Source organism: Coregonus clupeaformis, chromosome 15, assembly GCF_020615455.1.
Source record: "Coregonus clupeaformis isolate EN_2021a chromosome 15, ASM2061545v1, whole genome shotgun sequence".
Classification (NCBI taxonomy): Eukaryota; Metazoa; Chordata; class Actinopteri; order Salmoniformes; family Salmonidae; genus Coregonus; species Coregonus clupeaformis.
The window spans coordinates 30,386,068-30,404,307 of NC_059206.1; the positions used below are offsets into that span (position 1 = coordinate 30,386,068).

Sequence of the window (18,240 nt, forward strand, 5' to 3'; positions counted from 1 at the left end):
TACAGAGAAAGTTACACTGCCTGTCCCAGTCAGTCCCCTATCTTTACTAGACTATAGAACACTCAAACAAACTCAAGACACTTCAATTTGGTTTGTTTGCTTCGTTAACATATCATCTTCATAACTAACACTGGGGGACAGCTGTGAGTGGAGAAACAAGCTCAGTGAGCTCTTTCAAAAAGCCATGAAATATGTGACCCGTTCCAGGAAGCTAGGAATATATCGCACGTCACTACTTCACAGGAGAAGCATTTGAAGGCAAAAAATGTTTTATTCATCAAAATGAGTTATTTTGGCAGAAATGCCTTCTGGAACGTGAACTTTCATGTGCCTTAATAACAAACTTGTATGCCATCTGTAAATACGAATATAACATTTAAAATTACGAGCCTAGTTGGTTTAGCCATGGAAAAAGACAGGAACCTTCCCGCTATCCATGATTGGCTGAGATAATGGATGGGCTGGACATGCCGAAATGAGTTCGGATTGGTCTGCCATGTAGCCCACTTCTGTCTATAAAATTAGCTGCTCAGTATGTGTAGATAATCCTTTCTACAGCGGCTTTTTAAAAGATGTCATGAAGAACTGCAAAAGTGTTGCTACTGCTCTCAACACTGCTGTCCTGAATTTAACAGGAGCTATCGACAAAGATCAGTGGGAAAAGGTTGTGATGAACTACTTTCTGGAGGACAATCGTGCCATGCTGACTCTCTGACTACGAAAAGGAATCAGATGAGGAAATCCCAGATTTAGGTAAAAACATTTTCATTAAACCAGACATTGTATTGTCTTCTGATGACAGTGGTGGGGAAGAAACTGCAATAAACAGTGTTGTTGTCTGGGAAGAAGTTGACCGAGTTCTGAAATCAGTGGAATGCCCGGTGGAAGCAGAGTATGATTGCAAATGCTGTGGGAGTCGAAAAGAGAACACAGATGGCAGTTGTATAAAACACTGTCTCTGGATTACACTGTCAAACTAAGGGCAACCATGGCATCCATGACAAAGAGGGAGAAGCGTTCAACAATACGGGTAAGAGTCTTATCTAAATTTTCAGATATTATACGTGTCTAATTTTGCCAGAAAGTCGTGTTCATTTCTAGTTATATAATTCTGTTAGCTGGCTAGTTCGCTAGCTAACATTACGTATATGAGCTGTGTAGTAATATTATTTGTATCTCAGAAATCCTTTTGCATTGCTAGTTATAGCCTAATGTTTAGATAGCTAGCTAACATTGAACCTAGTTGGTTAGCTTTAGCTACCTGCAGATTCATGCATGGTGCATGGTAGTATGGGTTGGGATTATGGGTCTAAACAAAAAGACTCCACTATGCAAGTAACCATTTCACTGTACCGTTACACCTTCTGTATCCTGTGCATGTGACAAACTTTGATTTTATTTGATATGTGCATTTACCAGAGACGGTAATGTGAACAACGACATGACCTGAACCAAAGTCAGATTAGGATATAGGCCAAGGACTAGATAGTGTATTTTTACTACTACTTTCACCACTTTTAGTCTTAATCTTTGGTTGTGGTCCTCTGTAGCTCAATTGGTAGAGCATGGCACTTGTAACGCCAGGGTAGTGGGTTCGATCCCCGGGACCACCCATACGTAAAAATGTATGTGCACATGACTGTAAGTCGCTTTGGATAAAAGCGTCTGCTAAATGGCATATTATTATTATTATTATTATTATAATAATAGTACACTACCTTACTCACTCTGTGTAGCACATGGCCTCACATGTGAATCCTTAAAGAGATGGGTGGGGCTAAGGCTTAAGAGGGTGTGAACGATGCTTAATGGGTGTAGACAAAGCAGAGCTCTCAAATAGGTGTACCAACTGTTCCTCAACTGTAGTGTATGATATACCATATTCTCTATTTTTATCCAATGTAAGAAACATAATTTCAAATTTTGCTACATAGGACCGAATCAAAGTGTTTGGTCACATGATTGACTGAAAAGCCTTTGAGTCTTGGCCTCCTACTCTGAAATGGCCAAAATTCATGCACTTTCCTACTTTTCAAATAAAGCCTGAACTCTAACATATAGACCTTGAGGACAATTATGAACAAGGTTTCATTTGGAAATTACTAACTTTATTTGGGCATGCTCAGGTTAACCTTCCCACGGAATCGCCCAGGTAATCGGCTGTGGCAAAAATGTTGAAAAAATTAATGTTTGAAGGTTATTTGGAAGCAGAGACAAAAATCTGCCCCAAAATAAACGCTAAAACAAACCCCACCCTAAGGCCTAAGCAGCACTTTGTGACTTCTGCTTATTTTCCTCCTGTGCAAAATATTCAGTGCATCTCCTGCTTCATGAGGAAAGCAACCACCATTACATTTTCCAGTTGTATACGACAAATTGAAGTGAGGTCCACTCTAACCACATTTTCCAGGTTTGTGAGGACACATGTCTGTGTTTGACTCTGTGAGCTTGAAGAGGGATAAAGTGGGTAATCACTCAGACTTGGAGTAGCCTGGTCCTTGGCTTGGCACTGTGCCACCAGCACCAGCCTGAGGACAAGCCCCAGATCCTCTCTAATGCTCCTGGGTTAGCACCGATTAAAAGGTTAACACCGTAATTAAACTAGTCAGTCAAATTCTCCAAAGTGCCCAGTGTTATTACTTTGGAGAGATGGTGATTGTGAGAGGTGTTTTAACCATGAACCCCTCAACTTACTGTACTGAACCCACTGGTGTAGAATGCTGGCTGGGGTCTATTGTAAATGCTGGTTGAAACCATTTCCTTGGACATCAAGGACGTGCAAAAGGAAGCACAGTATTCGGAACTATAAACATTTATAGGCCAAGATAATGATTGCAGCTTTGCCATCCTGGTAATTAGGCTAATTATAGTTGTGTTTGGATCTGAAAAGTACCTAAATTGAGGGGGAAAAAACACATATTAGGCTACAAACAGAACCATATGGTCCCAAGAACTGTGAAGCCAGTTTGGACCACTGTGTGCCAAGGCTATTTCATACACAGTTCCAGAGTCATCCAAGTCTACTAGCCATGGTACCTTGAAAGCACCTTCACTCCCTACATGAGAGAGAGCGCAATCATTCGAAGTGGAAAAATTTGCTACTTGACTCGAGAGGTCTACCAGGACCCTTGCTAATTTAATGGCCAAACAACCAGAGGCCACATCCGTAGAAAACTGCCTTTATAACACAATAAATGCCCACTTAACGGACATCAATGTTATTCAATTAGAGAAAAACATGTTATACCAAATGTCTGGGACACCCCGAAGGCAGAAACCAATGACATCAGGGGACAAGGAAAACAGACATCGAGAATCAAACTGAAAAGACCCAAAATCACATCACTTAACCTGCCAGTCAAGACATCTGTTGCCTCATATTGTTCTACTCAGCTCTGCTAGACTCAGTTGTTGCCACAGTGAGAAGTTAGCCTTTCTTGAACGTATAGGACTAATCCTCAACAAAACAAAACAGTCAAGACTCAGGTAGACATGACTACAAGTACACAACGAAATTGACCTTACTACTCAAAACAGTGTTATAAAGACAGGATATTCATACTGGGTGGTGTCCCTCTTTCTGTTTCATGTCCAACACATAACACTTCTTAGGTTTAGCAATAAACATTCCATCAAAGTCAACCTTAAATTCTTATCAGTTGCTTTAAAGCCCAAAGCGAAGATCATTGTGCCTTTTTAAGCAAGACAAGAACAGTCTAAAGTTGTGTTACACAGCACTTGTCTCTCTTATTCAGAGTTCAAAGAGTGTTTTACATAATCACACTCCACATGAGGTTGTAAAAGCCATTGTGAAATGTTCCTGCAAGTCCTTGGAATCATAAACCTGAGAACTCTGTGATCTTTAACCAAAGCAAATCCTCACTAAATTGTTTTGTACACGAGTGGAAACTGAAGTAGGCTACACAATGTTGGAAGACAGTTACAACAATGAACGGTTTTCATCATATATGTAGATATGACTCACATCACAAAAGACTGCTCTCAGTCTAAGTACAGTGGGTACTAGTTATTAGCCCAATCCCTTCATATATTAGCCCACTCAGTTGAGCTATACATAAAGCAGGAAACAAATAATTAACAGAGTCAATGCTTTTTTCCAGAACAGCCAAAAATATGCATTGGCGCATGCAAAGAAGTAAAGACGGCTGAAGTACATTTCATACAACAAGGAAATGTACATTATTAAATGGTAGCCTAAACATTCTTGATTTGATAATTTATATGAAATATTGTTTTATTCCAGTTAAAATCTCACATTGTAAAACTTACCCAAATGTCTCACCACATGCAGCGCCTCTGTTACAGCCAAATAAATGACAAGATACTTGTCAATGTGTGTGAGTGTTCATGCAACCCATCAATGTGTACAGGTGTGTAGTCTGATCCTGAGTGTGCTCGTCTACTCGAGAGAGTGAATGTGTGAGAGTGGGAAAGTGAATGCACTAATCTGCCTTCTCATGACTGCCCGCCTCATGTGACCATTCTGCCTCTCATTTCCTTTGATCCAGCCAATAACATGGCTTACCCCCTCCCCCAAAATGAATGTAGCAACTGCGGATTGCCCCTTTAAACACATCAAAAACATACGTGCTGGACAAAACAGACATCAACTAAAGAAACAATGGGATGTCCAGTCTTTTATTGGTTTGCTGCTCAAACAATCTTTTATCTTTTCTAAAACCGAAACATCTGTGTACGCTATCCCTGATGCAGTGAAACTAATAAAAAAATTGAATAATGAAGTAAGCTCTATGGGACATCTTTGAGCGCGGACCTTTGTCTAAAACCGTCCTTTAACCAGACAAACAGTCAGGACCAAACAGTATAGGCTTGGCCTATGTTTTTAATCAGTTTTTGGTCATCGAATTAAGGCAATATTAGCCACTTTCAATGCATACCGAAACAAAACAAACTATGCAAGAGATTTTGTTGTATGCAGAACGCATCGGAATAGGTTTCTGTTGCATTGACAAGCACGACTCAGCCCGTACTCTACACAGACCGGTGCGGCATAACCAATCAGAGCTGCAGTAGGCATATGCAAATAGACCATTGTCATAAATGGATCTGTGCCATTCACTTTGAACTGGACTGTGTTTACAGCATGAGCGGCCGTGAGTAGATGCGCTTATTTTAAGATCAAAGCGAGAGCTGCATCTAGCCACGTGTGCACATTTGTTCATATCCTTTGCTAGTTAGTGAGTTATTAGCCCAGTTATAGATAATTTGTAGTCAGCAATGGGGGAGTGATTGCTTCCTACAACAGCACAAAATGTGTACATTTCAGTGTTGTATTTTGAGACTGGCTTGAATAAGCTACGTAGTCAATAGGCAGAGGGTAGCATAATTTGTCTGATTCTCTGTAAGACCAAATGTTATGGGATGCATTTTCTCCATTGTTTTTAATGGTAGGCCACTCTGGTAGCCCTACATTATGATCAAATAGCCAAAGTAGCCTACTTGACCACTGTCTGAAACGGTAACTTAAAGCGGGTACAGCCTCAGTGTTCACAGTAAACGTACGCAGGAAGTTGCACAGCATCCCATAACATTTTAACATGTTGTTATATAATTCAGCCTACAGTAGCAGCCAATGAGGGGTGAGACTTTTGGAAAAAAACATGCAGGGCTTGACATTAACCGGTTTATAAATGTTTTCTTTAGACAAGGAGGTGACTGAAAATGTTGTTTGACGCAAGAAACCACTTCACAAAATAAAATGCATTATTATTCCCATACCATTATTACAGAGAATCAGACAAATGATGCTACCCTCTGCCTATTGGCTACGTAGCTTATTCAAGTTTGCGCTCCGCAGACCTGAAATTTCCTCAGTGACAATTTGTTTTTGAGGGAATATTGCATGTAATTCGGAAAGTGCATTCGGAAAGTATTCAGACCGCTTGACGTTTTCCACATTTTGTTACGTTACAATTGAATCCATTTCAAAATATGGCTGTATGTTTTTTTTCTCATCAAGCTACAAACACTACCCCATAATGACAAAACAATAACAGATTTTTAGGAATTTTTGCAAATGTATTAAAAAGAAAAAAACTGATATATCACATTTAGAGTTGAAGTCGGAAGTTTACATACACTTAAGTTGGAATCATTAAAACTTGTTTTTCAACCACTCCACACATTTCTTGTTAACAAACTATAGTTTTGGCAAGTCGGTTAGGACATCTACTTTGTGCATGACACAAGTAATTTTTTCAACAATTGTTTACATACAGATTATTTCACTTATAATTCACTGTATCACAATTCCAGTGGGTCAGACGTTTACATACACTAAGTTGACTGTGCCTTTAAACAGCTTGGAAAATTCCAGAAAATGATGTCATGGCTTTAGAACCTTCTGATAGGCTAATTGACATCATTTGGGTCAATTGGAGGTGTACATGTGGATGTATTTCAAGGCCTACCTTCAAACTCAGTGCCTCTTTGCTTGACATCATGGGAAAATCAAAACAAATCAGCCAAGACCTCAGAAAATAAATGGTAGACCTCCACAAGTCTGGTTCATCCTTGGGAGCAATTTCCAAACGCCTGAAGGTACCACGTTCATCTGTACAAACAATAGTACGCAACAATAAACACCATGGGACCACAAAGCCGTCATACCGCTCAGGAAGGAGACGCGTTCTGTCTCCTAGAGATGAACCTACTTTGGTGCGAAAAGTGCAAATCAATCCCAGAACAACAGCAAAGGACCTTGTGAAGATGCTGGAGGAAACAGGTACAAAAGTATCTATATCCACAGTAAAACGAGTCCTATATCGACATAACCTGAAAGGCCGCTCAGTAAGGAAAAAGCCACTGCTCCAAAACCGCCATAAAAAACCCAGACTACGGTTTGCAACTGCACATGGGGACAAAGATCGTACTTTTTGGAGAACTGTCCTCTGGTCTGATTAAACAAAAATAGAACTGTTTGGCCATAATGACCATCATTATGTTTGGAGGAAAAAGGGGGAAGCTTGCAAGCCGAAGAACACAATCCCAACCGTGAAGCACGGGGTGGCAGCATCATGAGGAAGGAATATTATGTGGATATATTGAAGCAACATCTCAAGACATCAGTCAGGAAGTTAAAGCTTGGTCGCAAATGAGTCTTCAAAATGGACAATGACCCCAAGCATACTTCCAAAGTTGTTCCAAAATGGCTTAAGGACAACAAAGTCAAGGTATTGGAGTGGCCATCACAAAGCCCTGACCTCAATCCTATAGAACATTTGTGGGCAGAACTGAAAAAGCGTGTGCGAGCAAGGAGGCCTACAAACCTGACTCAGTTACACCAGCTCTGTCAGGAGGAATGGGCCAAAATTCACCCAACTTATTGTGGGAAGCTTGTGGAAGGCTACTCGAAACGTTTGACCCAAGGTAAACAATTTAAAAGGCAATGCTACCAAATACTAATTGAGTGTATGTAAACTTCTGACCCACTGGGAATGTGATGAAATAAATAATTATCTCTACTATTATTCTGTCATTTCACATTCTTAAAATAAAGTGGTGATCCTAACTGACCTAAGAAAGGGAATTTTTACTAGGATTAAATGTCAGGAATTGTGAAAAACTGAGTTTAAATGTATTTGACTAAGGTGTATGTAAACTTCCGATTTTCAACTGTACATATAAGTATTCAGACCCTTTACTCAGTACTTTGTTGACAGTGATTACAGCCTAGAGTCTTCTTGGGTATGACGCTACAAGCTTAGCACACCTGTATTTGGGGAGTTCCTCCCAAGCTCTGTCAGGTTGGATGGGTTCCTCCCAAGCTCTGTCAGGCTATTTTCAGGTCTCTCCAGAGATGTTTGATCAGGTTCAAGTCAGGACTATGGCTGGGCCACTCAAGGACATTCAGAGACTTGCCCGAAGCCACTCCTGCGTTATCTTGGCTGTGTGCTTAGGGTCGTTGTCCTGTTGGAAGGTGAACCTTCGCCTTCCAGGTCTTGAGCGCACTGGAGCAGGTTTTCATCAAGGATCTCTCTGTACTTTGCTCCGTTCATCTTTCCCTCGATCCTGACTAGTCTCCCAGTCCTTGCCGCTGAAACACATCCCCACAGCAGCATGATGCTGCCACCACCATGCTTCACCGTAGGGATGGTGCCAGGTTTCCTCCAGATGTGACGCTTGGCATTCAGGCCAAAGAGTTCAATCTTGGTTTCATCAGACCAGATAGTCTTTAGATGCCTTTTGGCAAACCAAGCGGGCTGTCATGTGCCTTTTACTGAGGAGTGGCTTCCGTCTGGCCACTCTACCATAAAGGCCTGATTGGTGGAGTGCTGCAGAGATGGTTGTCCTTCTGGAAGTTTCTCCCATTTCTCACAGAGGAACCTCCCTGACCAAGGCCCTTCTCCCCCGATTGCTCACTTTTGCCAGGAGGCCAGCTCTAGGAAGAGTCTTGGTGGTTCCAAATGTCTTCAATTTAAGAATGATGGAGGCCACTGTGTTCTTGGGGACCTTCAATGCTGCCCCAGATCTGTGCCTCGACACAATCATGTCTCGGAACTCTACAGACAATTCCTTCGACCTCATGGCTTGGTTTTTGCTCTGACATGCACTGTCAACTGTGGGACCTTACATAGACAGGTGTGTGCCTTTCCAAATCATATCCAATCAATTGAATTTACTACAGGTGGACAGTTCTAGAAACATCTCAAGGATGATCAATGGAAACAGGATGCACCAGAGCTCAATTTCGAGTCTCATAGCAAAGGGTCTGAATACTTATGTAAATAAGGTCTGTTTTTTTTTTTTACCTGTTTTCGCTTTGTCATTATGGGGTATTCTGTGTAGATTGCTGAGGATTTTTATTTATTTAATCCATTTTAGAATAAGGCTGTAACGTAACAAAATGTGGAAAAAGTAAAGGGGTCTGAATACTTTCCAAAGGCACTGTAATAACCATCATATCAAAGTAAACTTGGAGTCACGCGATGACATGGTCTGTGGTCCTCCCACTACGACTCGGGAAACCATGCAGCTTTTAGGCAGACTAAATAAGTTATGACGGACTTCACAGGGTGTTGAAAGTGCACGGTATGAGCTTGATGCTCCGTTCTAATAAATATTGAGGATCTCATTCTGGTGGCATGTTGATTGATGTTTGACTGCCGTTTTGACCAATAAAAATATTATGTTTTCACTTTGTCATTATGGTGTATTGTGTGTAGATTGATGAGGAGAAAAAAAGTATTTAATTAATTTTTAGAATAAGGCTGTAACATAACAAAATGTGGAAAAAGTGAAGCGGTCTGAATATTTTCAGAATGCACTGTACCTTAAGCCTAAAATGAGTTATAGTGTGACTGTGATAGAACAGTCTCACCTCCAAGGCCAATGTACGCCTATTATGAAAGGCCTGCTCATAAAACTGGCTCATAACAATCCCCACCAAAGATGACAGTGATTGAAGCAATTATGTAATGTGCAGTAAATAGCACAGAGTACAAAAGTAAGGAACCGAAATTAACATTGAGACACAATTACCAACAAAACATTCTATGATTGCACAAACAACAAACATTGTCGCTAGAGGTGATAATTAAATGATTTAGTTAAGACTACTACAGTCGTGGTCAAAAGTTGAGAATGACACAAGTATTGGTCTTCACAAAGTTCGCTGCTTCAGTGTTATGAGATATTTTTGTCAGATGTTACTATGGTATACTGAAGTATAATTACAAACATTCCATAAGTGTCAAAGGCTTTTATTGACAATTACATTAAGTTTATGCAAAGAGTCAATATTTACAGTGTTGCTCTCGGAGGATGTGTTGGTACCATTCTTTATTCATGGCTGTGTTCTTAGGCAAAATTGTGAGTGCCACTCCCTTGGCTGAGAAGCAACCCCACACATGAATGGTCTCAGGATGCTTTACTGTTGGCATGACACAGGACTGACGGTAGCGCTCACCTTGTCTTCTCCGGACAAGGTGTTTTCCGGATGCCCCAAACAATCGGAAAGGGGATTCATCAGAGAAAATGACTTTACCCCAGTCCTCAGCAGTCCAATCCCTGTACCTTTTGCAGAATATCAGTCTGTCCCTGATGTTTTTTCTGGAGAGAAGTGGCTTCTTTGCTGCCCTTCTTGACACCAGGCCATCCTCCAAAAGTATTCGCCTCACTGTGCGTGCAGATGCACTCGCACCTGCCTGCTGCCATTCCTGAGCAATCTCTGCACTGGTGCAATCTTACTAGCAGCAATATCCTTGCCTGTGAAGCCCTTTTTGTGCAAAGCAAAGATGACGGCACGTGTTTCCTTGCAGGTAACCATGGTTAACAGAGGAAGAACAATGATTTCAAGCACCACCCTCCTTTTAAAGCTTCCAGTCTGTTATTCTAACTCAATCAGCATGACAGAGTTTACTCAAGTGTGTGTGTGTGTGTGTGTGTGTGTGTACACTAGGGCTGGGAATTGTCAGGGAGCTCACAATATGATATTATCGCGATACTTAGGTGCCGATACGATATGTATTGCGATTCTCACAATTCTATTTGTATTTTTGATTCGATACTGTGATTTTATTGCCATTTGATGTTCCAAACACCATATGTCTGCTGCAGAGGGACAAGAGAGAGCCATGTTTTGATCAGTCATGGAAATAAAAGTGCTGCAAACAAATGGGCACCCTATTTAAAAAGAAGATGGAGAACAAACTATGAAGGAAAAATACTGGAGTTTTGGTGCAGGTACAGCAAACTGGCGCAAAAATAATATTGTGATATTTTCAAAACAATACGATATATCGTCAAAAAGAATATCCCGATATATAACTGTATCGATTCCCACCCCATCACTAGCTATGTTTGAGATAGTGGGGTGAACTTTCTTCCGCTGTTGCCTTTAGTAAAAGCTGCATCCTCATGTTCAGCTCTGTGACGTAACAAAGACAAGCTGAGTAGAGAAGACAATGTTCAAAGCCATTATCTGCCTGTGTCAATGTGCCAATTGCTACTTGGAAAGGCCCGTACAGTAAAGATAACCCTTGACCTGTAATTTGAAAGTGTGCAATTCATCAGTCTTATCAAAATACATACTGCTCTGTATATCACCATCAATGACCCTAAATGGCCTCACATAATCAAGTAGACCTAAGCCTAATCCTTTCACGTTTAACAGTACAATACACCACTTACCTCATTTTGTCCAACATGCTGCATAATTGCCAGACTTCAAACACATTCCTAATGAATGCACAAGAGCCACTACTTGAAGCAAATACAGTACAGTTAAGGGTAGCTAGACAGTTGCTACACAGGCTAGCTAAAATATTAAAATCGGCAAAGTAGGCCTACATTCCACCTTTTAAAACCAGATAGTATGGAACAATACAGGTTGAGGTACAATAACCAAAAGGTTGCCAATTCAAACTTGATTTTCTCCATTACATTCTGATCACGCTCTCATCATTCCATCTTTGATTTAAAAGTGTTGTTTAAGCCTTATTTAATTGTACCTGTCATTTCTGTGTTATCATTCCACTGCTTCGTGTACACTAAATAGCAGGAATCTCATTGGACCATTCGTGGAATGGGATTGTTGTGTGTGACCAAAATGGTTTCAGGAAATCTGCGGAGAATCAATGGCTATTTTTTTGTTTGTTTTTGTTTGCAGGACATAAAACATTCAGATTTCAATCAATAGCCAATATCAAAACAATCACTAAGAATCCACTTCACCTTCTAAGTGGGTCAGTTAAGCCTGGCGGAGGTAAGTTAAGTCATAGTAAATATACTTGTTCCCTGCTGCCTTCATCAACTAGCCTAAGTATGTCCGTAAAGTAAACCTGTTGCTGAGAATGAAAAGCCTTGCCAGGCAAACACAAGGTTCAGTCACATCGGAGTGATGCCAATGAGAAAGAGGGCCAACTACAACAGAGCTAGAGGACAGCCTGGCCCATTGGATACTGTCACTCTGTCCTCCTGATTCACAGAGACAATAGGGCATTGTTTCCCTCAGACCCACTAAAACATTCCTCCCATCCACATATCTGAGTGTAAGTGTAAATATGACAAACCAGTTACGAGTTACTCTGTAATTCCAGAGCAATCGAATCAAAATTTAAATCAAAAAGATGCGAAGAGCAGATCTTGATAAACAGCCTCAGTCTCTGAAGACCATATAATGTGTGCATTGGAGCAGAGTTTGCCGTGGCTGTCAAGTGCAACTTAAAAGCAGACTTCCACAATAAGATCAGTGAGTACCGACTATGAGAGATAATATAGGTTACATACATTTCTTGTGGTTGTCCAGCCTTGACCTTTTTTACTGTACTTTTGGTCTGCCATAAATAATTACCAATAGGTCATGGCACCTTTGGGCTTTAGGCGCATTAAAAGGTCCACTTTTTCTCTGTTATAGAGAGGGGATAACTGTGAAGGGTCATGTGTTCAAAGCTGGAATTGGTCTTGAAAAGCAAGGAAAGACGCATCCTACTGTAGTGCACTGAGCCTATAGGGACCACAGTTGGTTGCATGTTTCATCATCATCATCATCATGAACGCTCTGAAAAGGCTGCAATTGAATTATCCTAAAAAAAATTAATAAGTATAAGACACTGTTGCATATTTGTAGCCTAAAGTTCTAGTTTTAAAATCGGGAATAGACATTGAAATATTGAGTATATTGTAAATTTGTGCTTATGTTGAAGATGACAAGTTAACAAGTATGACAATTTGATCTAATGGTATTGATAGCCTAGCTCCTTGTTTCGGAATAGGTAGAGTATAATGAAAAAGAGCCACGTAAAACCTCGAAGTGGAGAGATCAATGAGTCTTTGCCAACAAAGTACTGTAGCGTTTTGTGTACTGCAACTAGCAAATATAAAAGCCAAGTGTTTCTCAACCATAACTGATTACATGAACATCATAAATTCGATAGAATGGGATGTCAATCGCCAGGATAGATATTTCAAACATATGGAACATTTGGTTGAAATTGTGAGATGGCTGAAGTTGCATGATACCCAAAAAAATATTTTGCTAGCTAACTCCAGTACTTGCTAGCCGACTGGCTTGCCTCGTAACTAGCTAGATACAGAGGTCAAACACAAGCGAGAGAAGGATAGAGAGGGTAGTCCGGGCATGCACGCACGCGCTTACCTCACAGCATATAGCGAACTCGGTTCCAGCGTGATTTTCTTGGGCCTCAATAACTCACAACCTAATCATTAACTATGAGCTTTCAAATGAACTTCCAGATTCCCGTTTACTCTACTGGCAAAACGCCGGCAGCACACGTCACGAGGTATATGACAACCACAGCAAGATGACTTTTCACAAAGCAGGAAAATGTAGACGTAGCATGCATGTTTTCGTATGGTAGCCAATCAGACGACCCGTTCAGGGAAGGCACTTCCGCCGCCACATTGTGGTCACCAGTTACCACAGCCACAAAGTAATAAACCCCGCCCATTTCTACAATGTACCTTCTTCAAATGTGATTTTAAACCTAACCTTAACATTGCTAACCTTAAATTAAGACCAAAAAGCGATATTTTGTTTTCATTATTTATTTTACAATAGAGCCTATTTTTGTGGCTGTGGTAACTAGAGGCAACCCCGCCACATGGCAGGCCGAACGATGACGCGCTGTCGCACGATATCGAAATGACATAAGCCTACATAACAGCGTATTACATCTGTGTATTTGACATTTCATGTTACCCTAAAAAAACAACCAAATGTAAATGTTCATTTACAGTTATTCTCAATGTGTGTATTTTCGTGGTGAACTCTTACCTGTAGCCACATTACATGTTAATGATCTAAAGCATACTGTAAATTATCAAACAGAGAATGAGAATAATTTGAACTACTAAAGCTATTGTTTGAGGAAACAAATCAAATTATATTTGTCACATACACGTGTTTAGCAGATGTTATTGCAGGTGTAGAAAAATGCTTGTACAACATTTGTGAAATATTTACCTAAACCAATTCTGAGATTACAATTACATATTGGGATGTTGTAGTAACCTCTAGAGGATAAAAGTGGTACTTTATGAAGTACTTTATTGAGCACAAAAGGCATGTAACTCAGCAGGGTCAGCTATATCAAGTTTGTCAATGTTTACAATGCATGATGTCTTATCCAGAAGTCACAGACATGGCTGCAGTTGTTCTGCTTTCTTTGGTCTGTTCCAGTGTTCCTGTATTGGGCTGCTGAACAAGTCCAGTCTGGTGGAACCAGCCTGATTGCTGCATTCACCATCATATTTCAGTGAACAGAGTGATCAGGCTGGTTCCACCAGGCTAGCTGAACAACATACAAGGCACTTGGGGTGAGGAAACTCACAACCTAATAATATAATAATATAATAATAATAATAATATGCCATTTAGCAGACGCTTTTATCCAAAGCGACTTACAGTCATGCGTGCATCAATTTTTGTGTATGGGTGGTCCCGGGGATCGAACCCACTACCCTGGCGTTACAAGCACCGTGCTCTACCAGCTGAGCTACAGAGGACAACCTCTAGCAAATTCTACATTAGGAAACAGCCTGTACGGTAGCCTGAGGAAATAAATTAGGAAAACAGCATGTCACTTCAGTCACTCAAGGATAAACCACCAGAACACTTTATTAGTTTAATAAAGTCACAATATTTGTGAACAGAGGAATTTCTACTATACAGGATAACACATTCATATTTATAGAGGAGATGAGTAAATAAATTGGGACAGCAGGAAAACATTCAAACAAAACAGCAATGTAATTGTCTTTTTTTCAGGTCTAACAGTCCATTAAGTGGAAGAAGTACTGTATTTTGTCTCCACGAATAAAACAAGAACAATATGTCCATATAAATAAACATCACATTGTATAGCAAGACACACACTAAGCTTTACAGAAAAACCTTGATACTACAAGCCATGAAGACGGGAAACAGACACTGCATAGGACCAACACAACCTCTGCCTGCTTTGATTATCCAACGGAGTGAATATGCTTTATATTTGACTGGACAAATGTATACCTATCTGAATCGTATACACATCTGATGATTATATTCGTAGAGAAAATAGGGGGGGGGTTAACCTGCAAAACGGTAATTGGCATGTATCTCTGGCTTGATGTCACACACCATCTTAAGCAGGTTGCCCAGCACCCCTTCCCGGTTCTGCTGGTAGCTGGTCTGGATGCTACCCATCTTGCCCACGGTCTCTTTGTCCACCTCTACAGCAGAGTTACCATGGGATCCAAGAGCCTAATGGAGAAATGGAAGACCGATTAAGGCCACCTTACAAGACAAACCACTTCAAACATAAAGTAAGTATTAAATAAGTTATTATATGGCCAGTGTTAAGGTCTTATCAATTTAGCTACCAACTACAGTGCCTTATGACTAGGAAAACATATGACTCATGTTTCCCCTTTGCCAATTAAAACTTTCCCCCCAGTGACTCACCGCAGCCTCCTTGGTCTTAAACTCCTTCTCCCTCTGCATACGGTACTGCTCAATCTCGGCCTGGGCTTCCTCCTTGGCCTGCTTCAGCCGACGGTTCTTACCTGATCAAACAGAGAAAAAAATCTGCACTTAGGCCTAGTAAGTGAAATGAATTGGAGTGGACATTGATTGAATTTCCCGACCAATCAAGTTTACCCAACTACGCAGTTTGTTGTGTGCTTCCTGGCAAAAGAGGAAGTGGGAAATCCTATTGTTTCACAGGGAAATGAGACCTAGTGAAATAATAGTGAGGAAAGAAGCAAGTATCCTACTGTCAAGGCATGTTTCCCAAGACCAGATTTTAAGTCTAGGCCTACTCTGGGGCTAAAAACCATGTTCAGTGGAGAATCTCCAATTAAAAAGTGTTTTTTAGTCCAGAGGTAGGTCTGGGAAATGGGGGTCTGTTGGAGTAGACTGGAGGGTAAAGGAAATATTTTGTATTATTTGTCAATTTTTCCTTTAAGACTGAGGCAAGAAAACTGGGAACTCTTAAAAAAACGAGCTCTGACTGGAAAAAATCCGACCCCCCCCCCCCCATTAAATCTATACAGGAGTCAGTCCGAACCTAGTAGTGCAGCTGTAAACAAGCGGTTCACAGATCTGCTGGCAAACTAGCTAGTTAGCTTGGATTGAAGGCCTTGCCACCTTCTCACTTTGCCGTTAGGAATAAATATATATCTGTTGGCTGTCAAATCGGGGTTTTATTACAGTAGCTACTTATAAATAAAATGTTACTTATGCCATTAACTAGCTACTTTCCAGAAAAATGTTAGCCAATCAAGCTAACATCAGCTAGCTAGCTTAGTTTAACTAAGCCGTTGAATGACAGCAGGTTTGAACTTACGTTTGCGGGCTTCTGCGACTTTTTCTGCAGCTCGTTTTTCGGCTTGCAAAAGCTGCTGGATACCCTGGGACTGGCTAGCCATAGTTTAGTTCGGAGAGAGATAGATCGACAAGAATATATTGATCCTCCAGCTCCTGGTCTGTGTTTGCAGCGATGGTCGGTGAATTTACTGCAGTCAGCTGACAGCGCATCATATCGTCAAAGATAGAAGGGGTAACCCAGACACGTCACAGGGGCTATAAAGCGGGAGCATCCGCTTAGGACGTTTTCTCACCACCAAATATGGTAGTGAGAGGAAGTCCAGTCGCGTTTAGTGGGAGAGGGTGAAACGGGGCCGACATTCTGCTGATTTTCTCATCGATGAAACAACTGATCTCAATACATTTTTATTTTCCCAAAACTAGAATATGTTACGAACAGCGCAGTAAGTTTAATAGACTTGACGCTTTGCCAAAGTTGAACAAAAATTGCGTTGTTTAGACGGCGTGCAGGGTCGAATTGAGTTTGTGCACACGCGCACTTCAAAGGAGGCGTCCCCTAACGGAACTATACAAATATATGCTACAACGCGCCAATAGGGTCGCGCTAGCTCGTGCTTGGCTTTACCCACCTCCTTGCTTGTTCTGCCCACTATGCTTCATTTGCTCCCACTGCAAACGACACAGATTAACTACCTTGGGTTAGAAATATTTTTGATATCGTTGTCAGGCTCAAACCACGTGATTGGGTAAAAATGGGTGTGCGGTCGGTTTGAGTCCCGGTGTATTCCGTCGGTGGGTGTAGGTGCCGTATTACAGCAGTTTCGGGCAAAAAAGTCTAAACTGGGTAGCAGTAGCAGCCTCCCACACTCATAACACACAACATTGTTCAATGTTTCACTTGACTTGTTTTAGCATAATATTTTTAGTTTAATAAATAGGGTTTCTTCACAAATTAATTTTTATTTATTTAACCTTTATTTAACCAGGTAAGCCAGTTGAGCAAGTTCTCATTTACAACTGCGACATGGCCAAGATAAAGCAAAGCAGTACGATAAAAACAACAACAACACAGTTACATATGGAATAAACAAAAACGTACAGTCAATAACACAATAGAAAATAGAAAATCTATATACAGTGTGTGCAAATGTAGTAAGTTATGGAGGTAAGGCAATAAATAGGCCATAGTGCAAAATAATTACAATTTAGTATTAACACTGGAGTAATAGATGTGCAGAAGATGATGTGCAAATAGAGATACTGGGGTGCAAATGAGCAAAAATAAATAACAATGTAAATAACAATATGGGGATGAGGTAGTTGGGTGGGCTAATTTCAGATGGGCTGTGTACAGATACAGTGATGGTAAGCTGCTCTGACAACTGATGCTTAAAGTTAATGAGGGAGAAATTGCATACATTCGTTCAGCATGCATGAATAGGCTACACATGTGCATTTCTGAACTAAAGTACACCCATATCCAGTGGTGGAAACAGTCCCCAATTGTCATACCTGAGTAAAAGTAAATATACAGTGGGGGAAAAAAGTATTTAGTCAGCCACCAATTGTGCAAGTTCTCCCACTTCAAAAGATGAGAGAGGCCTGTAATTTTCATCATAGGTACACGTCAACTATGACAGACAAATTGAGAATTTTTTTTCCAGAAAATCACATTGTAGGATTTTTTATGAATTTATTTGCAAATTATGGTGGAAAAGAAGTATTTGGTCACCTACAAACAAGCAAGATTTCTGGCTCTCACAGACCTGTAACTTCTTCTTTAAGAGGCTCCTCTGTCCTCCACTCGTTACCTGTATTAATGGCACCTGTTTGAACTTGTTATCAGTATAAAAGACACCTGTCCACAACCTCAAACAGTCACACTCCAAACTCCACTATGGCCAAGACCAAAGAGCTGTCAAAGGACA

General features: G+C 40.7%; 2 protein-coding genes across 3 annotated transcripts in view; both read right to left on the reverse strand.

Moving 5' to 3' along the window:
* LOC121582632 (high affinity copper uptake protein 1) overlaps positions 1 to 13,312 on the reverse strand; it is a 21,482-nt gene extending 8,170 nt beyond the window's left edge. The window contains exon 1 of one of the 2 annotated variants that reach the window (XM_041898577.2): positions 13,139 to 13,312. The gene's annotated coding sequence lies outside the window, so the exon portion shown is untranslated. Of the gene's footprint in view, positions 1 to 4,290; positions 4,453 to 13,138 lie in introns of those variants that run through there. The other variant, XM_041898576.2, reaches the window with a different exon arrangement.
* Positions 13,313 to 14,602: 1,290 nt separating this feature from the next.
* On the reverse strand, positions 14,603 to 16,522 carry LOC121583346 (V-type proton ATPase subunit G 1). Its single transcript, XM_041899528.2, has 3 exons — positions 16,332 to 16,522; positions 15,449 to 15,549; positions 14,603 to 15,247 (listed from the first exon to the last, which is right to left on the reverse strand). Exons 1-3 carry the CDS (start codon positions 16,411 to 16,413, stop codon positions 15,074 to 15,076), a joined length of 357 nt encoding a protein of 118 aa, XP_041755462.1. The 5' UTR covers positions 16,414 to 16,522; the 3' UTR covers positions 14,603 to 15,073.
* Positions 16,523 to 18,240: the final 1,718 nt, after the last annotated feature.

Excerpts from the sequence above, each read along its gene's own strand:
- LOC121583346 (XM_041899528.2), bottom strand. The coding sequence starts at position 16,413 with ATGGCTAGCCAGTCCCAGGGTATCCAGCAGCTTTTGCAAGCCGAAAAA. Across the intron at positions 15,550-16,331 it reads AGTCGCAGAAGCCCGCAAAC|GTAAGAACCGTCGGCTGAAG; the intron begins GTAAGTTCAAAC and ends CTGTTTGATCAG. Across the intron at positions 15,248-15,448 it reads TTAAGACCAAGGAGGCTGCG|GCTCTTGGATCCCATGGTAA; the intron begins GTGAGTCACTGG and ends TTTCTCCATTAG.